Here is a 21,334-nt window from a genome sequence, read left to right as displayed (position 1 = left end):
AAAGGGTTGCCAAAGCGGATGGATCCACATGTTTGATTTGGCACGGATTTTATGCCAGAGGAACTTCCTAATACAACCCTCCTATTTATCCAGCCTTGGGACTACTAGGAGCTTTTGAACCCCTGAGGTTCGAATGGATTGGGAATCTTGGTGAATGTGTTGACTATTACACCACAGAGCCACTAATCCACTAGATTAAAATATTAAAATATCTGTTACAAAGTGAAAATGAAATATGTATAACTAAATTCATAAACACGTGGAATAAAAATAAATTCAATTTAAAACTAAGAATTACCAGGGTCCCGGACCCTCTTAGGTACACTCCCAATAGGGCTTAAAAATCTGGGATTCTCCACCAATTGCTCTTAGATCTGAAGAAGCTTCTCAGATGAGAAGTTTCAAGAAACTAAAAGAGGTCCAGATGCTTTTCTTTCCAAGCTCCTTAGACAATAATATATATTGTATTTTGATATATATATATATATATATATATATATATATATATATATATATATATATATATATATATGCATCCAGATTATGTCAACCTTTTTTCCTCATGTCGGTGAATGCAGTCCTAATGGTAACAACATCGTTTTGTATGCTCTAAAACCAATACTTCAGAGTTCGTTCCTAGGAGCAAAATAATTACCTACGTGGTCAAATAAAACAAAACCAGCCATTTATAAAGTAAAACATATATTTTATTTTATTTTTAAAGTATTGTTGAGTCGGTCACGCTACTTCTTTTCTTATCATATGCAAAGAGAGTTGGATGTAGACGTAAAAAACGCAAACTGTAAAATCAAAAGGGGGGAAATAAAAAAAACTACAAACGGCATCGCTGTCTCACGGCACTGCGCAGGTTAAATATTTCTCTCCGTATTCATCCTCACGTTTGATTGGTCGAGGAGGCGGGACTTCCGACAGCGCTGGCTTGGCATAAAGTGGTATAGTTCACCTCCTTAAAATTGGAAGAAAAGCCGAAGAACGACGCGTTACAAGTTATAAAACAGTAAGGAATCATTATAAGACAGGAGGACTTTGAATAGTGTGGGTATAAACTCTATTGTATCCATGTTTACGTCATATAATCAGCCACAAAGCGAGATAATGTTGTGGCGCTGAAGCAGCTAGCCGGCCAACAGAGTCCTGTCTGTAGTTTGGGAAATGCAGTGTCGTGTTTGGGGAAGGCTCGTAAATTAGTAAATCGTAGTGGTTAAAAGGCAGGAAACAAAGTGATAGTACGACCTTACGGCTTTCATATTTATTTTCTTTGGCAAAACAAAAAAACGCACGCATATATATTATATGCATGATAGTGACTCGTATTTTACAAAGGTTCAGTAGTGTATGGCAGCATTTTTAGACTTTTTCAACTCTGCGCATGTCTGTATAATGACCCACCTCTGACTCAGTGAAAAGAAAATATCCACATCACCGTTCACGACAAATATACCTCTATAGTAAAGGGTGAATTTGAATTTCAAAAAAGAAAAATATAACTTTGTGTGTAATGTCACGTGAGTCGGCACGGCTTTGATTATAGACTTGATAATATTACTTTCTTATAATATTCTTATAATATTAGAAAGTAGTATCACCGAGGTAGACCTGAGACATCAGCCGATTGGGTAACTAACAGGTGAAGTGCAAATCTATTTGTCATTTATAATACAAAACTTTCTGTTTCAACTCCTGCTTTTTAAGCTTTTCAGTTTCAGTTTTTTGTCTTGTTTGATAGTAATCTGAATATTATAAGAATAAAGTATAGTTTAGGAAAAAACACGTGTACTCGCATCCTTTTACTAGTAAGTGATTTGCCTTTATATTATCAGCACGTAATAAAGAAAAGTGAGCAAGAGACAAAGTGAATCTGGGAGTCATGTATTCATGGGAATCTTGAGATGAGACAGTCTATTCTTGAGTCAGCCCCAGTTCGGTTAGCGTGTAGGTCGCCCACGGGAAAAACCTGTCCGTCACGGGCCAACACAATGGGGGGGCTCACGTTCGTGCCTGTTGGCAGGGTGAAGTCCCTGTCCAGGCCTTTGCTTGTCTTTGGAAAGTAGGATTAAATGTGAACGGAAAAACAGAGTCTCCTCACAGGAAGGGTTTGGCCTGAGGATCAAACCCAAGTCCTTCGTATTGTTTGATTGCACAATATTGTGGTCAGAAATCATTACTGTTTTATTAAGGAGGTCCTGTGCTGCCCCTGAATTTCCCAAACTTATACTTTTGGTGACTGCATTTATATTTATTTTTTCCTCATAAACTCATGTCAGTTATATAGTAACTAAACCTCTGTGCCTTGTAAACGATAGAGTCAGCATAACAACACTTCTTGTCCATAATTTGGTGGAGTGGTCCACTTTTACAGTAACTTTTAGTGTTTTAAAACCAAGTATTTTATCTCAGATGTGCTCTTTGTGTTCTAGATTGTGATGGTTTTCAGACATGGACGACATAAACCTTCATTATCGCTTTCTAAACTGGAGGAGGCGAATACGAGAAATTCGTGAGGTGCGAGCTGTGCGTTACCGGGAGAGACTCAAAAGGATGTTGAGAGATGGTGACGTACTCAGGTAAAAGCAATGCCACTTTGGGAGATGGAAGAGAACCTTTCTACTGACTTGGCATCCGATTTCACTTAAGTGCTGATTATTACGGATCTCTTTGTAGGTATCATGGGAATTCAGATGAAGTTGGCTGCTTTGTGGCGGCCAGGCCACTGTCGAAAAGAAACCGCTATTTTGAAGTAAGTGCACCAACTTATGCGTTTACTTAAAACACCATTGTGATCATTTTTGTAACCTCGTTGATGTTTGTGTTTTCACTTGTCTTGCCTATTCTGCAACACAAATGTACGTGTCCATAACCATGATATCTTGGACTGATTGCCACATTAAAGAACTGAAATTGGGACCAGTTATATGGTTTTAATGGCCACAGTTGGGAACCATTCTTGGGTGTATTCACATCAGGCATCATTACATGGATTTCCCCTCTCGTCTGCTGTCATACACTCGCACTACACCTAAAGAAACGGGTGTGTGTACGCTTCAATTTGTCTCAGAAACTTGCTCTCTCTCTCTCTCTCTCTCTAATTGACTTTTGAAAGTGGTCACACACTGTCCTCTCACCTTACCTGTACATCTGTTAATTAGAAATTAACAAGCTCTTTGTAATAAAACTATTATTCCCATGCTCATACACTAATTCCCTGCCAACTGAACTGTACCTGTGCCCAGTTTTTCTCACACTCACACTGGCCAAACACACTGATCTTAGGGGGGTTAAACATGCTCAGGCACAGTGTGGATTGCCTGCTGTGAGTTCACTCTTACTGCTGTGAGTTCACTCTTACTGTTGATTAGTTGATGATGTAATGTTGGAAAGTCCAACAAGTTTTCTGCCACCCTCTTCATTTCTGAGCTGGACTGTTTTCACTGTTTGTTTTTTTTAAATCGAAGACTTCTGTAGACTTTCTCTAGTGTAGGCTTCTCTCAGTTATGACCTCTGTGAATGGAGGTTTTCACATTTCACAAAACCCAATTGGGTATTGAACAAAAAATGTTTTAAATGTATTTTTACTGCGCTGTCATTGTAGTTCAGCGTTAATAAAAAAGCCGTGGGCCTGTTTCCACATGACAGTGCAATTTTAGAAGACTTGAATATATTATGTGTTCATTCCGCAGTATGCAGTTTAATTGATGTGGAAGTTACGCTCAAGTAATGAAAGTGATTGTGCACAGAAGAACTTCTTTTGTGTGGTGTTCTGGAACAGAAATGGTGGTCCCGTCTGAGCCTGAAAGTAACTGAATCTGATCATCAGGCACTTGTAAAATATTCAGCAGTATATTTAAAACTCTCAATATTCATACAGAGTCTGTCTGTGTTCAGGCCACTCAATCAATATGAATGCACAAAAATACATTGACAACAGTACAAATTAATAATAATTTCTGTTTAATTTTTAATTGTTTCGATTTGGTTGTTGCTACAGTAATTTATTCTTATTTTTTCAAATATGTAAAAAGAAAATGTAAAAAATATTCTCCTCTCCTCTTCCATGCTTTGCACCTGTTGTTGGACTGTTAGCACCAGAGGGAGTTTATAGCCAGCAAGGCTTTCTCTCACTCACTATATAGTAACATGCAGTGTTTCTGGGAATGCAAGAAGTTATCAGCACATTTTATATACTGCTCATTTATACACTGAGCCTACAACTACACAATTGTGTAATTGCACACATTAAACAAAGAGTAGCTAGAAGAAATAAAACCTTGTTATTGTCATAGGATTTTATTAAGTATTACTTACATACAGTATGAGGTTGCCTGTGATTGTAATCTGATAGCTTTATTGTAAATAGTGTAGTCATGTGGCTAGGTGCTTTACCAGGTATCGACTCTCTCAAGTGTTAATGCTACAAGATGACACTAAAAGCTCAAAGCACAATGATGCAGAGTTTCAACAATGAGTCGTTTTTTAATATATATATATGAAAAGATTATGAGTTCACGAGTGATGCATGAACTGTTAAACAGAATAGACAGACTCCTAAAGGTGAGAAAAAATTGATTATCAATTATGTGTTATTATGAGTGTAAAGGTGAGGCTGTGTTTTACCCATCGGTTAGCGTTAGATTCCTACCATCACCTATTGTCTGGGTAGTGACTGAAAGAATGAGGTTATGGATATTAGCAGCGGGAATGAGTTCCATTTAAGGGTGGCTGGACTCTATAGAGTTTCTATAGCTTCTATGAGGAGCTTGGTCGTTGGTCACCATGAGTGGCTTGGAGTAGGATGTCTCTTAGGTGAGGTGTTTCGAGCACAACCTACTGGAAGGAGCCCACAGTGCAGTCTGAGGACTCGCTGGCGAGATTATATCTCTTTGCCTGCTTGGGAACACCTATGGGTGTCCCCACCCGGATGAGCTGGAAGACGTGGCTGGGGAAAGGGAAATCTGGGCTTCTCTGTTTATAATGCTGCCCCCACAACCCGAACCCAGAAAATCAGCAGAAGATAGATAGACGATTGGATGGATGATTCATTTTGGTGGTTGCCAAAGGATCAAACATCCACAGTCACTGTGTGGCTGAAAAATACAAACATTAATTTCTTGTACATTTAATTTTGAAACTGTGTAATAGGAAGTTCAGTCTTGGTACTCCCTCTTTATTTTGTGTGACACAAGAAGACTTGGCAGGTCCCTTTCGTTTTTGGAGTCATGATGAGAGATGAATCATGAAACTTCATGGAAAAATGATGCCTTTGAGAAACGAAGATGTTTCAGCTTGCAGTGGTGATTTGTGGAATCACTTGGCAGGTTTTTCCTTTGTTTTGTTTTTTTACATTCTGTGCTGTTGAAGCCAAATTCTCAAAGTCATACCTGCATGTTTTTGAAACAACACTGTACATATTTCCAGTAGCTGTAATTTTCAGCCACAGCTCATTCAGTTTACCAGGTTTCGCTTGAGGGTTCATTTTTTCTTTTGAACCTACGTTGTACATGATAGCAATCACATTTAATCATAATTCATGCTACAAAGAAGAAAACTCACTTTATCTAAAGGTAGCTAGTGTCATTTCATTTAATTAAAAAAACTGATTTTTTAAATTATTGTGAGTATTCTAGAAAAATATTTGCAAAATCAAACTTCACATTTCTAGCAAATGATTGTCAATTTTGCCAACTAATGAGGGAAGATAGAGCTAAAGTTAGGCGTAGGCTAGTATTTGCCATCTTCAGCATGCAGTTTTTTAAGGATATGTTTGTTTACTCGAAGGCTACAAAATGCCTCTTTCTTCGTAGGGCTGCCAGATTTTACTGTCAGCATCAATAGATTCTGATTCTGATCATTTACTTGAAAACTTCTTTAATCAGCACCAGCAAAAGTACCCAGTTGGGTCTCCATTATACTCGTTTTGTAATTTAAAAAAAGAAAAACAGATACTCAGTGTTTAAGTTTCGGTGGTAACTTTTGAGCTGTCGAGTCTGATGATTCAGTCACTTAATCCCTGACAAATCAGTTCATAGTTCAAATAGTCACAGCTCATTTCAAGTCATGCACCCTGTATTTATTTTACATTTTCTGGTAATCTACATACTGTACAACATAAAAATCCCAGGACAGTGAATGTATCAGAATCTGCCATGTTCAAACTTGCCAACACACACACATCCTGCTTGCTCTGACGTAGAGTGAAAAAGTAACCAGCCCTCAAGACTGATACTTTCATGTGCTTCACCCTAGTGACTCACTCCCATACAGGGAGTTACCTTGGAGGAGGAAGAAGAATACAATTTGCACAAATGGGCTTTTCAACTAATTAATGATTAAGTGGATGCTAATTGTTGGCCTGAGTGCAGATTTTAGGGTTCACCCACATGTTTTCCAGTAGAACAAAAAAAGAAATAAATATTGCTTCTTACTCTTAGGAGATGAGTGCTGAGGTCATGGGAAAAACTTAAAAAGTTTCCTTTTCTCTTTGCCCTGGATTTGCCAGCAGTGCTTCAGTTGCATTGTGTCCTTTAAGAGTTCCCCGGGGATGATGACATATGGTCACCATTTAGTTATCATAACAGTGGTGCAGCCCAGCTCGTTACTTAAGAGTATTCACTTTGAACCATCGTGTGGGGTTGTACAAAGATCTGGGATCAAGTTGGTTTGGAAACGTTATGAAGTGAAAAGACGAAGAGTGCAAGTCCAAAATAAAACATGTAACAGCATGTAAAAAATCTGCAGTAGTGGCAAACAAACCTGCAGGACCCTAGCAGTTGGTTTTTCAGATCAGTTTCTGTGCTGTGATAAAATACTTAAAAACTCTTAACTAGCAGGTAAAACCACGTTGAATAAAATGTATTAATAACAACAGGATATACATGATCAGATATGCATCAGCATTTGTTTTAGTGCTGTTCTTTACTTTATGACTCAATAAGGACTCATAAACAAAAGATGTTTATGTTGGCGCAAAAGTACTAACGTTCCATTAGAACCAGGTTCATATTGGTTCTAAATACAATATTTTACATGTATTATATTATACAAATATTAACATGCTAAACATGCTAGTCATTAACATCTCTTTTAGTCATCAGCATTATAATACATTATGCAAGAATTAGCTTAAATCCTGGTTATTTGTGAACATGTGTCTTTTTCTTAGTGATTAAATTGGCCTTGTCCTCCAACTGCCACCATAAGACAAGATATGCATATGCATCCTTTAACCTCCCTGCTTGGTCTCATACTGCAGCTCTTCTAAACACTGTCTCACTTTTTTTTATAAAAGCATCTTTACATTTCAAAGTATAATAACTTTGTTTCTATATCACATTTGAAAATGGAATTGAAAATTCAAAAGGCAAAAAAAGACAAAACTAAAAAATATAAGTCACATTTAAGATAAAGTTTAAAGATAAGAACATAGGACACAAAAATGCAAAGCTCAACAAGTTAATATGAAATATAGTACAAGATGAGTAATGATAATAATTCTCAGTTAAAAGACAAGATCATTGTGTTGCAGGAAGCAGTTTAATAAAAGTCACTGATTCTGTTGCAGGTTGTTTCAAAGCTTTTGGATTTAGGAGCAGCTAGAAGGACCACACACTTTCTTCTTATTGCCATTAAAAAGTGATTTTAATAGATGGTAAAAGTGCTTTTGGTCTTTTCAGGTGACTATAATCGAAACAGGAGTGAGGGGAATGATTGCTGTCGGTTTGGTGCCTCAGTTTTACAAACTGGATCATCAACCAGGCTGGCTACCAAATTCTGTGGCTTTCCATGCTGATGATGGCAAGTATGTGACAATTATTTTCTTTACAGTTACATTCATGATATGGATATGCTCCACATTAAAGCACTTTTAGCAGTGTGTGCTCATGTGTCAGTCATGATTGAGGAACCAGAAACATAGCACTTTCGTTTGAATACTTTTGGGAACAGCCTGAAGGAGCAGAATAAAATGCTTTCAGCAACTGGACGAAGAATAGTCAATCTGTACATCAGGATTTATTGAGCAGGTGTGGTTATGTACTTTGTGAAGGTTTCCTGTATGTTCCCTTCAAAAGAATGAAGTGCGAAGTGATGAAAATTTACCAAGGGCACACTGACCTGGAACTGAAAGCCATCAGCTGTACACAAGCATGTTTTAGTTTTTTTGGATCATTAGTTTTCAGTTTTATATCGTGTGTTTTTGTTTGAGCTTTGACAGTAAATGATTGGAAAGAGAAAGAGAGCGAGACATAGATTATGACAGCGGTCCCCAACCTTTTTTGCGCCACGGACCGGTTTATGCTCGACAATATTTTCACGGACCGGCCTTTAAGGTGTCGCGGATAAATACAACAAAATAAAACTAGTACCGGTACCGAAAAAAATAAAATTTATTCATAACACACGTGAAAAGACCCAGGAAAACCGAGTAAACGATAAAAACGATAACAAAATAACGCTGAAAACCGATAAAAACCCTGAAAACTATACATTTCACACCTGAGCCTCAACTCTCGCAGCCCGGTACCAAACGACTCACAGACCGGTACCGGTCCGAGGCCCGGGGGTTGGGGACCGCTGGATTATGACACAACTTCTTACTTTTACAGTTGCACATAATGCAGTACTTTAGATCCTTAGATCAATGACTTAAGGCGTTTTCATCTGATTTTTTTTATTATTTTGTAAAGATAGAAACAGTGACTGTAGCGAGGTAAATGGCCTCTCCTTTTTGTCTCTCTGCAGGCTGTATAATGGCAACACTGTAGGACAGCAGTTTGGTCCAAAATGCTGCAGAGGTGACAGAATCGGTTGTGGAATATCACTAGATGGTGAAGATGGACAGTTAACAGTGTTTTTCACCAAGAATGGTCACGAAGTAAGTAGTGCACCCCATAAGTGCCTTTGTATCACTTTACACAGATTTCATATATTCTCGCTGCTAATCTCTTAAAAACTGTCTGATTGTGTGCTCAGGTTGGCAATGTGGAGATCCCAGCATCTCCCGATGGTCTCTACCCTGCAGTGGGGATGCACTCTTTAGGTGAAGAAGTGCTGCTGGACCTGAATGCTGAATGGGGAATGGAGGAGGATGATGGACAGATGATAGTTGACAGTCACGAAGAGGACTGGGCTCGTCTCCATGATGTCAAGGTCACTGGCACGGTAAGTCCTTTGGAACAGGTTGGCCTTGAGGATGTGATGCTAAATTGCCTAACATGAGCCACTTCACTGAGCAACAAAGCAGCGTAGATAATGAAAAATATCAGGTGGTGTGGAATAGAAAATGAACGGAGCTTCATATGTCTCTTGAGGATTGCAGCTTGGAGCTATATTGGCAGCTAATGGCATAATACACTAAAATAGTGTATAATAGACTGTCAGAGCTGTATTGTAAGTAATGTAGGAAAAAGAAAATGTAGATCAAACATACAGTGTTGTCTGGTTCTGCTGAACTGGATGTGGTAATCTTTTCAAACTGTCCATCATGTTATTGCTAAATCAGGAAGAATCATGACTCTAACCCTAACTAACCCTTGCGAGATCCAGCATGTTCAGACACCATCTGAGTCTTCTTAAAGTGATTTAAAGTAAGAGAATCAATTAAAAAATATAACATAATGTTATGTGGTGTAAGCCTTTATCTAAGTATTAATTAATTATCATGAATAGAGGCAAACAGGATAATATATAACTTTATAGCAGTACAGTAACTGTTTGTAACTATTACGATGGCTCAGTGGTTACCAAATAGTCACCTGGGCTTGTGCTGGTTTTCTCTAGGATCTCTGGTCTCTTCTGTCATCATAAAACAAGTTAATGCTCTTAACCCAGGACACTTTCACAAAACAGATTCTAAATCAAAGGACTTTCACTTTGTGGTTAAATACTGGCTCTAAACCTTTTAGAAGCTGTAGCAACTGGTGACAAATACTATACGTTTATGCCCATGTGGCTGGGTACAGCTAAACTATACTGTGCTATAAACCATTTATTCAGTGCATGTATATTCCTTTAAAAGAGGGCTTTGAATTAAAGAGTTAACATAAGAAATGTGCTCACATGTATAATATCACTGATGGAATTAGTGCATCATCACCCACATTACAACCAAAACGTTGATGTTGTGACAGAAATTGTGACTGCAATACTCAAGATTGTAAAGACAAGAAGTACTAAAGGGAAACAAAGCAATAGAAAAATAAGCAACATTTTCTCCAAGCTGTTCAATGACAACTCTGGCTTTCTACATTTGCCCCCCCCCCCTGACTGCTTGGCTGCAATGTTTTTGTTTGACTCAGCAGTTGATACACACAAAAACTGCACTCTTAGAGTAACCTCCATGCCACCCGCACATTTGTTTATCCATTATTTCTAAAAACACGGCCCTCTCCTGTGTAAGTGCAGGGCCTGCAAGCTGCAGCATGAACAGCCAGCCTGACCTTCAGGAACACAAGTTAAGGATGGCACTGGGATGCCAAAAGCACAACGAGTTTTAAAGTTCTTTTTTAATTTATTTAACCAGACAGGTCTTTAAGAAAAAAAATGTTATGGTCCTTTGGCAAAAGGCTAAGCCTCTTGAGGATTTCACACACAGCATTGCAAGGATTCATCGTTTTGATTATGCATCCTAGGTCTATAGCAATACTTTTTAGCTTTATAGAGTCTGACTATAATATATGTTTGTGAACTTCTCTCACACAATCAATAGTTGAGCAATCAGAATCAGCACACAGGCACAGCTTAGGTCCCTAAATATTCTTATCTATATCAGATGTTATCAAAGATCCTAGCAACCACCTGTCAGTGTGATAAAGTGACCCATTTGTAGCATTTATGTACTTACAACACCTTCTAAAAGCATCATATCATTTTTATTTAGTGACAGTAATTTCTCATTTTAGCCACAAAAATCAAAATATGAACAATATCTTGCGATGTCTTCATGTTGCTTAGCAAATACCTAAATGGGTTAACACGCGCATGCATTAGTCAGACTAACTATAAAAGACTGAGATGATCAACCTTTATCTTAAATTAAAGCCATTCTATGTGAATCTCCATATACAGATGGGCAGTTATCAAGCTTCCCTAGTGCTGCAGTTACATTATGTTTAAGCACATGGCATTATCTCAGAATCGAGTAACTAAAGTCCTGCCAGATTTCCAACATAACTTCTATTCTGCTAATCTCAAAAACACAGTGAGGTCCATATGTTTTTTAAACAAAGGCACAATTTTGGTGCAGACATTTAGATTTGATTCAACAAAAGTTGAATGGCTGTGTGTGGGCACGCAGACAGACATCCGCTGTGGCACATGTCTGTCTGCTGCTGGGTCTTGCTTTTGCTTTACTGCAGTAGGTATGGAGTTGTTGGTATTATGTGTCACGTTAGTATCATTCTGTTACTCACTTTATTTTGTTGCTACTGACAACAGCAACAGTGGATCATTGCCAGTGGTATCAGTAAGAACGCCGCAGGACTTTTAAGATTGTATTCAATCAGAACTAATTCCTCAGATGTTTGGGTTTCTTTATCTACCTGAATCTCATTTTCGTTTTTCACAACAATATTATATCATCAAGTTCAATATTGTCATGAGCTGAAATCGGCACAGGTATTTATAGGTTACTGAATGATTAACTAGCAGCTGTAATCCAGATGATAGCTGTGAGGGAAAAAAAGAAGAACAAAAAAATTCAACTTCTCCAGAACTTAATCAGGAGTAAATACTGATTTAACTAATAATAAATTAGATAAGATTTAAGAATGCAAAATGGCATCATAATAAAAATTTAATCCCACTTGTTCGTTGTGACAAAAAAAAAAGGAGTTCACTGGGTAACTGTTTTATTTTTAATGAGATTTTAGGCAGAGCACTTCTGGCTTTTTTAACTAATGAAGGTATCTTCAGATGGTCATATTATGTGCACATGTCCTCATCTGCTCTGATGACATTTTAATGGGTCCTGTGGAGAGAGAATGAAATTAGTAGGGCTGAGTTTCTTGGCTGCATGTACGAAACAGGGCAGCCCCTGTTTCGTACCCAGACAGTTAAATGCATAGATGACAAATTAATTTCTGTCATAGAAAGAAAGATACGCACAGCGTTGCAGCCTGGGTTTTACCAGCGACAACCGAAGCGTTAAGTTTTCAGCTCGTCCATCAGCCAGCTCTGAATACCCTTTGGGAATTTCATGAAGTTTGGTATAGATGTTCACTTGGCCTCAGTAATTCTAACAAAATTTCCAAGATAAAATAAGTGGTAGTGTTTCATATCCAAAAGGTCAAAGGTCTTAGATATGGATATGAACTTTAGCTTGACTGGTTCGTGTAACACTGGTTTCTTCTTGCATTAATGTTAGATGGAAACATGCTCTCTCTTTAGCGAATGTTTATAGCAACCTGAAACAGAAGCTGTAATCAAGCTGGTGCAGAATCAGACATGCTTGCACTAGCAGTCAAATATAATGTAGTGGTTATAATCATTCGGATAAACTTTCTTTCTCCAGTTTTGTCTTTTAAGCTGTCAGAGTGACACATGCAATTTGACTGACCACCCACTTGACTAAAGCAACGCTGTTTAAATTCAACTATTGGAGAAATTATTTGGAACGTCTCAGTAATCTCTGTAGGCTTCCAAAGCTTTTGCAATAAATTCTGAAAGTAGTGATTCATGTAAAGGTAGGTCCATGTTTTTGGACAGTAACACGTTTTTGTTATGTAATTTTGGTCTTTGTAACAAACAACTGTTATAAACAAAACAACCAAGATGCTATGAAGTGCAGATTTTCAGATTTAATTCAAGGGGTTTAGCAAAAATATGGCATTAACCATACCATTTTCTACATGGTCCCTCATTTACAGAGGCACAAAAGTAATTGGACTGATAAACCGTTTTATGGCCGGGTGAAGTCTGTTCACTCAATATTCAAAATATATTACGCAGATGAATTTGCATTTTGTATCTGTTCTCTGAAATTCTCAATACAAGGTCCAGGGACATGGCAGCACAAGTGAGGGAAACCATTGTTGGGTTGAAAATCCAAAATAGATGGCAGAGAAATGGGAAAAAAAACTTCAGGAGAGGCCAAAATCAACAGTACATTCTTAAAAAGAAGGAATGACCAGCTCAGCAACACCAGAAAGCCTGAAAGGCCACCAAAGATAACTAAAGTACATGATGACAGAATTATATCCATGTTTAAGAAAAACAACAACAACATCTAGCCAAGTGAAGAACACTTTCGAGGACGTAAGTCTACAGTCAGGAGACACTTGAATGTAAATAGAGAGGGTTTATTGATGATCTGACTGCTGATAGAAGTAATAATGGATTGGATTTATATAGCGCTTTTCAAGGCACCCAAAGCGCTTTACAATGCCACTATTCATTCACTCTAGCATTCATACACTGGTGGAGGCAAGCTACAGTTGTAGCCACAGCTACCCTGGGGCAGACTGACAGAAGCGAGGCTGCCATTTCGCGCCATCGGCCCCTCTGGCCAACACCAGTAGGCGGTAGGGTAAAGTGTCTTGCCCAAGGACACAACGACCAGGACAGAGAGCCCAGGGATCGAACCGGCAACCTTCCGGTTACAGATACGCTTCCCAACCCCCTGAGCCACGGTCGCCCCGTAAAGGGATCAATTCTGAAGGATACGGATAATGACCATACTGCAGAAGTAACCCAAAAGTTTCATAAGGCAAAGAAATGTATTAACTTAATGCAGAGACAACAAGCAGCAACTGGAGGCGGCTGCAGTTCAGGCCTGGCAGAGCATTTCAAGAAAGGAAACGGCATTTGGTCCATGGCTTCTAGATTTCTGGCAGTCCAAGACTGCAAAGAGGTTTCATCCTCGAAAAAAAAATCCTTGTATTCATAATTGTGCTGCTTTGCTATGCTAAATTAATATTTATCATCTTAAAGTGAGGGACTGTGTATTAAAATGGCTGTTTCCCAAACAGCCATTCAACTTTTGTTGAATCAAATCTAAATGTCTGCACCAAAATTGTGCCTTTGTTTAAAAAACATATGGACCTCACTGTGTTTTTGAGATTAGCAGAACAGAAGTTATGTTGGAAATCTGGCAGGACTTTAGTTACTCGATTCTGAGATAATGCCATGTGCTTAAACATAATGTAACTGCAGCACTAGGGAAGCTTGATAATGTAACTCGCCTCTAGTCAGCTGTAGCACCAAATCCTGAATGTGGTGAATTGACAGAAATTGTGTTTAGGTGCTTGGGGATTTATGTATAAGAGTGAAATACAACTTCATGTTTATTTTATCCTTTAAAATTACCTATAGACACATTTTTCATATTTAAAGGTATAAAGTACCTTGCTACCTAATCAGATTCATCTTGATACTGTTTTCAAAGTAATGTCTGCATGTAATATTATATGACTTCTCCTACTAGCTGTGCATGTTTAACATGTCTGATGGGTCATGTCTGCAGCTGCTGGAGTACGTAGGGAAAGGGAAGAGCATCGTGGATGTGGGCTTGGCTCAAGCCCGTCGGCCTCTGAACACACGCTTCCACTACTATGAGCTGGAGATCACAGATGCTGGAGAGAAGTGTTATATTGCACTGGGGCTGGCACGCAGGGTAAGAGGCTCCTCGTTACAGTCATCACGATAATGATCACATGTCACTGACATTGATACAAGGGTTAATTTACTATACACACACCGTGGTTATCTGTCAGTAAAGAAAACTTCTCTTTGCCCCTCTAACACCTCGTCATCGCTCTCCCTCATTTGCCCCACTGCTCTCACTGTTTCCAGTCTAAGTGATGGATGACCGAAAGAGGAAAAGCTAACAACAGAATAAATATTGTCTCATTTTACCGCTACATCTGGTTTTCCATAGAAGGTTGTTCCATATGCATGCTAACATGTTTACTGACTGCCCTCCTGAATAGGAAAGTTAGTCCTACTTCTTCTATATTTCCAAATAGTCAATCATTGTAGATTAGCAAAAAATGATTGCACAAGTTCCTCTGGCTTATCTATCTATCTATCTATCTATCTATCTATCTATCTATCTATCTATCTATCTATCTATCTATCTATCTATCTATCCATCCATCCATCCATCCATCCATCCATCCATCCATCCATCCATCCATCCATCCAGGATCATTTATGTGGAGTAAATCCTACATAAGTGGAAAATGATGTCCTGTGTTTTGAAACTAAATTAGATCTGTTAAATATTTACACATCAGAGATAAAACAAACTGCCTCTGGCCTCATGTGAACTCTGTGCACATCCTGTTTAATACAAATAAAACACTGTAATAATTGCTCAGGCTGCAGCGATTGCATCATTTGAATGAGTGATATGAAATGAAGTTTGGCTCAGATGTCGTTGTTCTCCGCCAGCTCGCTCGTGCTCGCTGTTCTTAGTTATTGGACGCTAATTGATTGAGCGTCACTCTTCATAATCGCACCACTGCTTTGCCAGCTGGGATAGTGCTCTCAGCTTGGGAGGTAATGGATTGCTGTTGCAGACACCCTTGACGTTAAGCTCCCCCTCACTCCTCTGCTGTTAGTTACTGTGTGTGGGCACGCCGTGCCCTCGGGTCAGACGTCGTGGAGAATAGAGCTCTGTCATTGTGCTGATTGTTTTCCAGGAATTGTTTTTCTCAGTGTGTCTGCGGTTTTAGTGGAGCATTATAAATCCATCAAACGGTCATTCCTGAGGTTAAGTTCCATCCCCCGTCATCTCCTGCGAGATGCATCAGTCTGCTGATGGGAAGTATTACCTCTTGCTGCAAAAATCAAAACAAGGGTCTCTCTTTCTCTCTCTCTCTCTCTCTATCTAAAGGTAACAAATGCTTAAGTTACTAGTTGCTCAATCATTGCTTATGTTGGATAAAGGAACACTTGTTTATAGTGCATTCCTTTTGGTGTCACTGTCTGCTATTTACTTGCCTGTGGTATTGTTCCAGTCTTATCTTCTTCACTGCAACGTGCGATTTCTCTACCTGTGACTGTGCACACAATCACTCCAGTGCTCTGTGTACGTGGCTTTGTGCGGATACTTTAACCACCTAAATTTAGGCTAAACATAGACCTATAAAATCAGCGTTAGGCAGGTTTTATTTCAGGTAAAAGAATCCCTCGCAGCTTTGAATAATTGTAAACAGTACAAGAGTTCTGCTGGGCATCTCTGAACAGCACCTTTAGGACGTCTATTATGTCTAAAAAAGTCGTGATAAGCATCCCATCTTAGAGAAATAAATGTATATAATAAAACAATCAGCCTAGCAGTAATTTATTCCATCATCAGCCACAGCTAATTTCTTTTTTGATTTTCAGGACTATCCAAAAAACAGACATCCGGGTTGGAGCAGAGGGTCCATAGCTTATCATGCAGGTGAGAGTGCTCAGTCTGATCCTGATGCTGGATGATTAGGTGTCACTGTCTGAACTCCAATCAAGCCCATGTTTGAGTCCCATTGTCACAATGTTTTTTGTAGTGGACACAATCATTGTGTTGCCATCAGTGACACAGAAAATGGCACCAAACAAATGTTTCCAGCGATCTTAAAAAGGGCTGAATGGTTATTATTCCTGATCATTGCTTTAAGTTGTATTAACGTAATGTTTCTGATTGATTCCTGAGTAGCTCTATTTTACTCCCAGCACTTGGAAAAAGATGTAAACTTCAGAGTGATATTGTTTCAGTGTAATTGGTGCATGGTCTCCCTTATGTCTATGTCTGTTTCCTCTGGTTGCTCTGATTTCCTCCCACAGTCTAAATCATGCAGATCAGGTCAAATGGAAACTCTAAATTGCTTGCTGGAGTGGCCGTGTGTTTGTCCAGAATCACTTCTTTGGAAAATGAACGATGGATATTTCTTTACACTGTTCACTGTTACATGTTGGCAGATGAGAGATGTTGTTTTATATCTTGATATCGGCATTTGTTTCTTTATTATGTAATACTCTTGTTAATGTGGAATAAAGTTGTAATCAGATCCCTTGTTGTTCTTCATAGATGATGGGAAGTTGTTCCACGGCAGTGGGGTCGGGGACCCGTTTGGGCCGCGTTGCCTTGAAGGGGACATCATGGGCTGCGGCATCATGTTTCCGCGTGACTTCAGCATTGATGGCGGAGGTGAACGTGTTTATATTGTTCGCACGTTTTTCAAAGTGCCTTCACACGTGCAGCCTCTGACTTGCTTTCTTACTGGGTACTTTCAGATGAGATCGACGACTGGGACTTCGATGGGGTTGCTAAGCCCTTTGAGGTTCACAATGATTTGTATGCAAACAATGAAGATGAGGATGAGGATGAGGGAGAAGATTTAGAGGGGAGGAAGGTCATGGTGAGATCCTTTCACAGTGTGGAAATTCGAATCATTTCTTTACGTTTTGATAGGAAAATGGGAAACAGGTGCAGCAGTTTATTAAAACAATAAAGCCATAAATGAATTTACAGTATATAAGGAAAAAACAGAATTTATACAGTTTTGATGAGTTTGAAAGTCAGTATTTGGTATGATCCCCTTTTACTGCACTCTTTCTTATCAGTGTGATAAGATGGCAGTGTGTTTGGGATCATTATCATGCTGAAAAATGATCTGGATTCATCACTCCTTCAGACCTGTTGCCACCGATTTTCAGTCCAGTTCTTGTGTAATTTGGCATACCCCAGCCTTTTCCCTTCCTTAAGAATGGCTTCTTGACAGCGACCCTTCCACTGAGACTGTTTCTGTTGAGGTTTCAGTGAACAGTAGATAGATCAGTTGAAGGGTCAGATGCATCTCTCAGGTCCTGTGTCAGGTCTTTACTGGATTTTTTCCTCCTATTTCTTAAGGATTTGACTTTCATACACTGGTCATCTGCTGTAGATATTTTTTAGACCTGCTATTTCCTTTTTAATCCTCTACAATCTGCTCATTTTTTTAAGTAAACACTACACACAGTGCATATGCCACGTTTTCATCTAATGGCACTTTGGGAACACCACTGTAGTTACAAAAATGCAAATATACAATTTTATGTCTGTTAGACTGTGTTATCTTTGGCATTTTTATGTAGATTCAACTAAAATGGGAGCAAAAGTTGTGTTTTTGTGAGAGTTTTCTTGTGCAAAAGGATACCATTTGAAACTATTTATTTTCTAAGCTATCTGTTATGTGTAGGCACAACCCTGGTTCATCCCTTGAGTTAGGGTCACTTTTTTATTGCTTGAACTTGTCTGAAAATGGTGAGGTGCAAGGACTAGAGTGAATAAGAGTAGAAAAAGCAGAAAAACTTTGAAAGACTCTGGAAAGCCTGGAGAGCACTTTAAGAAACTGCAGTAAAGTCTGGCTCATATGGAAGCAAAATATAAAAAAATAAGGGGTGGCTCAAAACTTTTGCACAGTACTGTATATGCCATCTTCCCAGCAGATAGTCTTAATATATTTTCTTTGTTGTTCAGGTGTTCTTCACCCGGAATGGAAAAGTGGTGGGCCGGAGGGAAGTGGCCTTACCTGTAGGAGGCTTCTATCCTACCATTGGCATGATGAGCACTGGGGAGAAGGTCAGAGTGGACCTGCACCCCCTCAGTGGATGAGCAGGGTGGAGGAAATGAGAGCTGAATGGTGAGATTAGAGCAAGGACAAGGGAATGAGCTTGTGTGCATTTTGGAGATCCGATGGTAAAAATCAACAAATTCCAGAATGTTCCCAGAAAAGTCATTCCAGTGTAGAAGCTGAGTGTGGCTCCCTCGTGCTGGAAGAATAAGTTAATATGCTTTCAAAAACTTTTATAAGAATTATGAGTTAATATTAAATATGTGCCTAAAAAATAGCTTTTTTAAAATTTTTATATTTTAAAAAATTGTTAAAATAATCTGAGATTTTTTAGGAATATGGAGTAATGCTGTAGCAATAATACATAAACATCTTAAAGTTAAAAAAGGGCATAAAATGTCAAAAAGAGGCTCAACAGAATAATGAATGTGAAAGTCCAGAAAGAGCATGAGCTAACAAATGAACCCTATTACTTATCAGCAATAATGCATGTCAGCAAATGGCACTCTCACAGCCTGCAGCCATCCTGAGCTTATCCTCACAGCTCTGCTGCTTCTTCCTACTTACAGTGAATTACTGACACTCAGTGGTGAGAGTCGTAGTTTAGAAAGAAAATCCTCAGAAAGTCTTCCAAAGAAACAGCTGTGCACTAAATGAACAGTGAGTTTACAGGAAAAACTAGCTGCTCCATTCCTTGTAGGTATGTGTGCTTGTTCTGACATGGAGTCATTACAGGCTATTTTGTGGAAACGGTTCAAGCCACATGCTTTGACAGTTATGAGATAATTAAATTTAATAGCAATTTGTTGAAATTACATCAAAACTGTTTAATGGCCTTTAATTGCTGTGTTTTTGAAAGCTGTTTAAATAAGCAGAAATGTTCTGTAACTCTCTGTGCTGTTTACCTTTTTTGAAAATCTGCTATGATTAAAATCAAAACCATGTGAGAGGAAGAAGCTCAAATAGATTTGGGTGACAGTATGAGGTTCATAGTCCTGTTTATTCACTTCCCTTGAATGCTTGAGTGCTTGGTGTCAAAGTGTAACTACATACATGTTCTTTACTTTTTTCCATCAACCAACCAAGAAAATCACAGACGTTTATATCAATGAAAAGAAATGCCAAACTCATTGGAGACTTCTGATGTTTTCAGGGGGGAAAAAATTATGTAATCCTCATATTGAGTGTGTTTTCTATGGATCATCATTAAGTGTTTTAGAAATGCATATCAAATGTCTCCAAAGGAAAACTCTGAAGAGCAATTCTCAGTTATCAAACTCTGTCAGGGCAAGAATTAAGGCCTTATATTTGCATAAAGTGAATTTCTCACTAGTTGGACTGTTGGCCTATAGATCTGAATGTGTAAAAAGAAGCCATACTGTAATACTACTTGCTGCTCTCAGGTATATTTGAAAATCAAATTTGAAAATGATATGTTGTCTTTTTTTTCTGCAGTGATGTTATCTTGGGCTGTACTTTGAATTCAGCCAAACGTTTTCATGTTCACCCTTTTTTTTCTTGCGTCACATTATTTTCCACTATAATCTATTACAAAAGTCTTTTGTTAAGAAATCTCTACATTTCCTCTGCCGATAGTTAAGTTGTAGCAGAAGACGGTGCATTTGTGTTACAGGTTGTGAGATGTTCATAAAAATATGGCAGTGGGTCTTCATTTGCTGATAACGCCACCATTTAAAGTTTTTAATTTTATCTCCAGTTCTGTAAATTAGGTCTTTTTATCAGCTGCAGTTGCACCGTCAATCAGTGAAGTCAAAACACCTTACAGTAGAATATTGATCACCTTTAGATATCAAACAAGTGCCTCCATGCGGGTGTTGGAATTGATTCATGTAGATGTTTTTAGGCAGAAACTTCTTATGGATCTTGTGCATCCCAGATGTCTTTGTTTCTTTTTGGTCAGCAAATATTTAATTATGCTCCATTGCTGCTACTTGTGTGCTGACATAACGTTTAGCATACTGTCACATCAGCCTGTACTGTAAACCATTTTGGTGACCATGCCTAGCAGGAGCTGTTGCAACAGACCTATCCTGCCCTCACATCCCTTCTTATATATGTTCTTCTTTCATATCAAATTCACTTTTTTGTATTTTCTTGTCGTCTCTTAAAGCAATCAGATAAATATGCCAAAAATGTTAATAAAATATTTAAAGTCATCACACTACTGACTACATTCTTCTCTTTCCTCTTCCCTTCAGGTTTAATTTTAATGAGCATTCTGTGCTGGCTGCTAACTTTAAATCTTAAGACTAACTTCACTTTTTTAATGCCAGCAAAAAAAAGTTGTTTCTTCATGTAGATGAAATGTTTGTCTGGTTTAAATTTTTTAAAATGGAGATCATATTAATAGGTTTTTCAGATAAGCACAACATTTACGGGATGATTAAGGTAAATATCTTTCTAAGCACACTGGTTAGATAACAGCAAAGCTGTAAGATGACAGTAAACATTGGATGTTATTCATTCAGTATAAAGGGATAAAGTTCATATTTATCACAAATTAGAGCTTTCTTTGCCTCACTGTGAATCACAGATTGTCAGTTCTCAAATGGAAATCAATGACCTTGCCAGCATCAATAGCACTCATTTCGAGATAAATTAAGAACGATGATGTATTCTGACTGGTCTGCAACAGAATAAAATTAAAGACCATGACACAACGGTCAGGTCGGCAACCTGCGGCTCCGGAGCCGCATGCCGCTCTTTAATCCTTTTAGTGCGGCTTGTTTGGGAAAATAAATTATTTTTTTAATTAGCTGAAGTGT

The 21,334-nt window shown here is 38.4% G+C and overlaps 1 protein-coding gene across 2 annotated transcripts; it reads left to right on the top strand.

Moving 5' to 3' along the window:
• The first annotated feature begins 913 nt into the window (after positions 1-913).
• LOC102302925 (SPRY domain-containing protein 3) lies at positions 914-20,730 on the top strand. Of its 2 annotated transcripts, none has more exons than XM_005924816.2 (11): positions 914-1,018; positions 2,439-2,585; positions 2,683-2,758; positions 7,689-7,813; positions 8,755-8,887; positions 8,986-9,174; positions 14,474-14,623; positions 16,342-16,399; positions 17,024-17,143; positions 17,230-17,354; positions 18,455-20,730. In XM_005924816.2, exons 2-11 carry the CDS (start codon positions 2,458-2,460, stop codon positions 18,587-18,589), a joined length of 1,239 nt encoding a protein of 412 aa, XP_005924878.1. In that variant the 5' UTR covers positions 914-1,018; positions 2,439-2,457; the 3' UTR covers positions 18,590-20,730. The 2 variants fall into 2 exon arrangements, with proteins under 2 accessions (XP_005924878.1, XP_005924879.1); XM_005924817.2 differs by having other exon boundaries at positions 920-1,056.
• The last annotated feature ends 604 nt before the right edge of the window (positions 20,731-21,334 follow it).

The sequence above is a fragment of the Haplochromis burtoni genome, unplaced genomic scaffold (assembly GCF_018398535.1).
Source record: "Haplochromis burtoni strain Fernald_Lab_line unplaced genomic scaffold, NCSU_Asbu1 Contig_79, whole genome shotgun sequence".
Taxonomy (NCBI): domain Eukaryota; kingdom Metazoa; phylum Chordata; class Actinopteri; order Cichliformes; family Cichlidae; genus Haplochromis; species Haplochromis burtoni.
This window is presented reverse-complemented; position numbering and strand designations above follow the sequence as displayed.

Excerpts from the sequence above, each read along its gene's own strand:
- LOC102302925 (XM_005924816.2), top strand. The coding sequence starts at position 2,458 with ATGGACGACATAAACCTTCATTATCGCTTTCTAAACTGGAGGAGGCGA. Across the intron at positions 8,888-8,985 it reads TCACCAAGAATGGTCACGAA|GTTGGCAATGTGGAGATCCC; the intron begins GTAAGTAGTGCA and ends TTGTGTGCTCAG. Across the intron at positions 17,144-17,229 it reads CTTCAGCATTGATGGCGGAG|ATGAGATCGACGACTGGGAC; the intron begins GTGAACGTGTTT and ends GGGTACTTTCAG.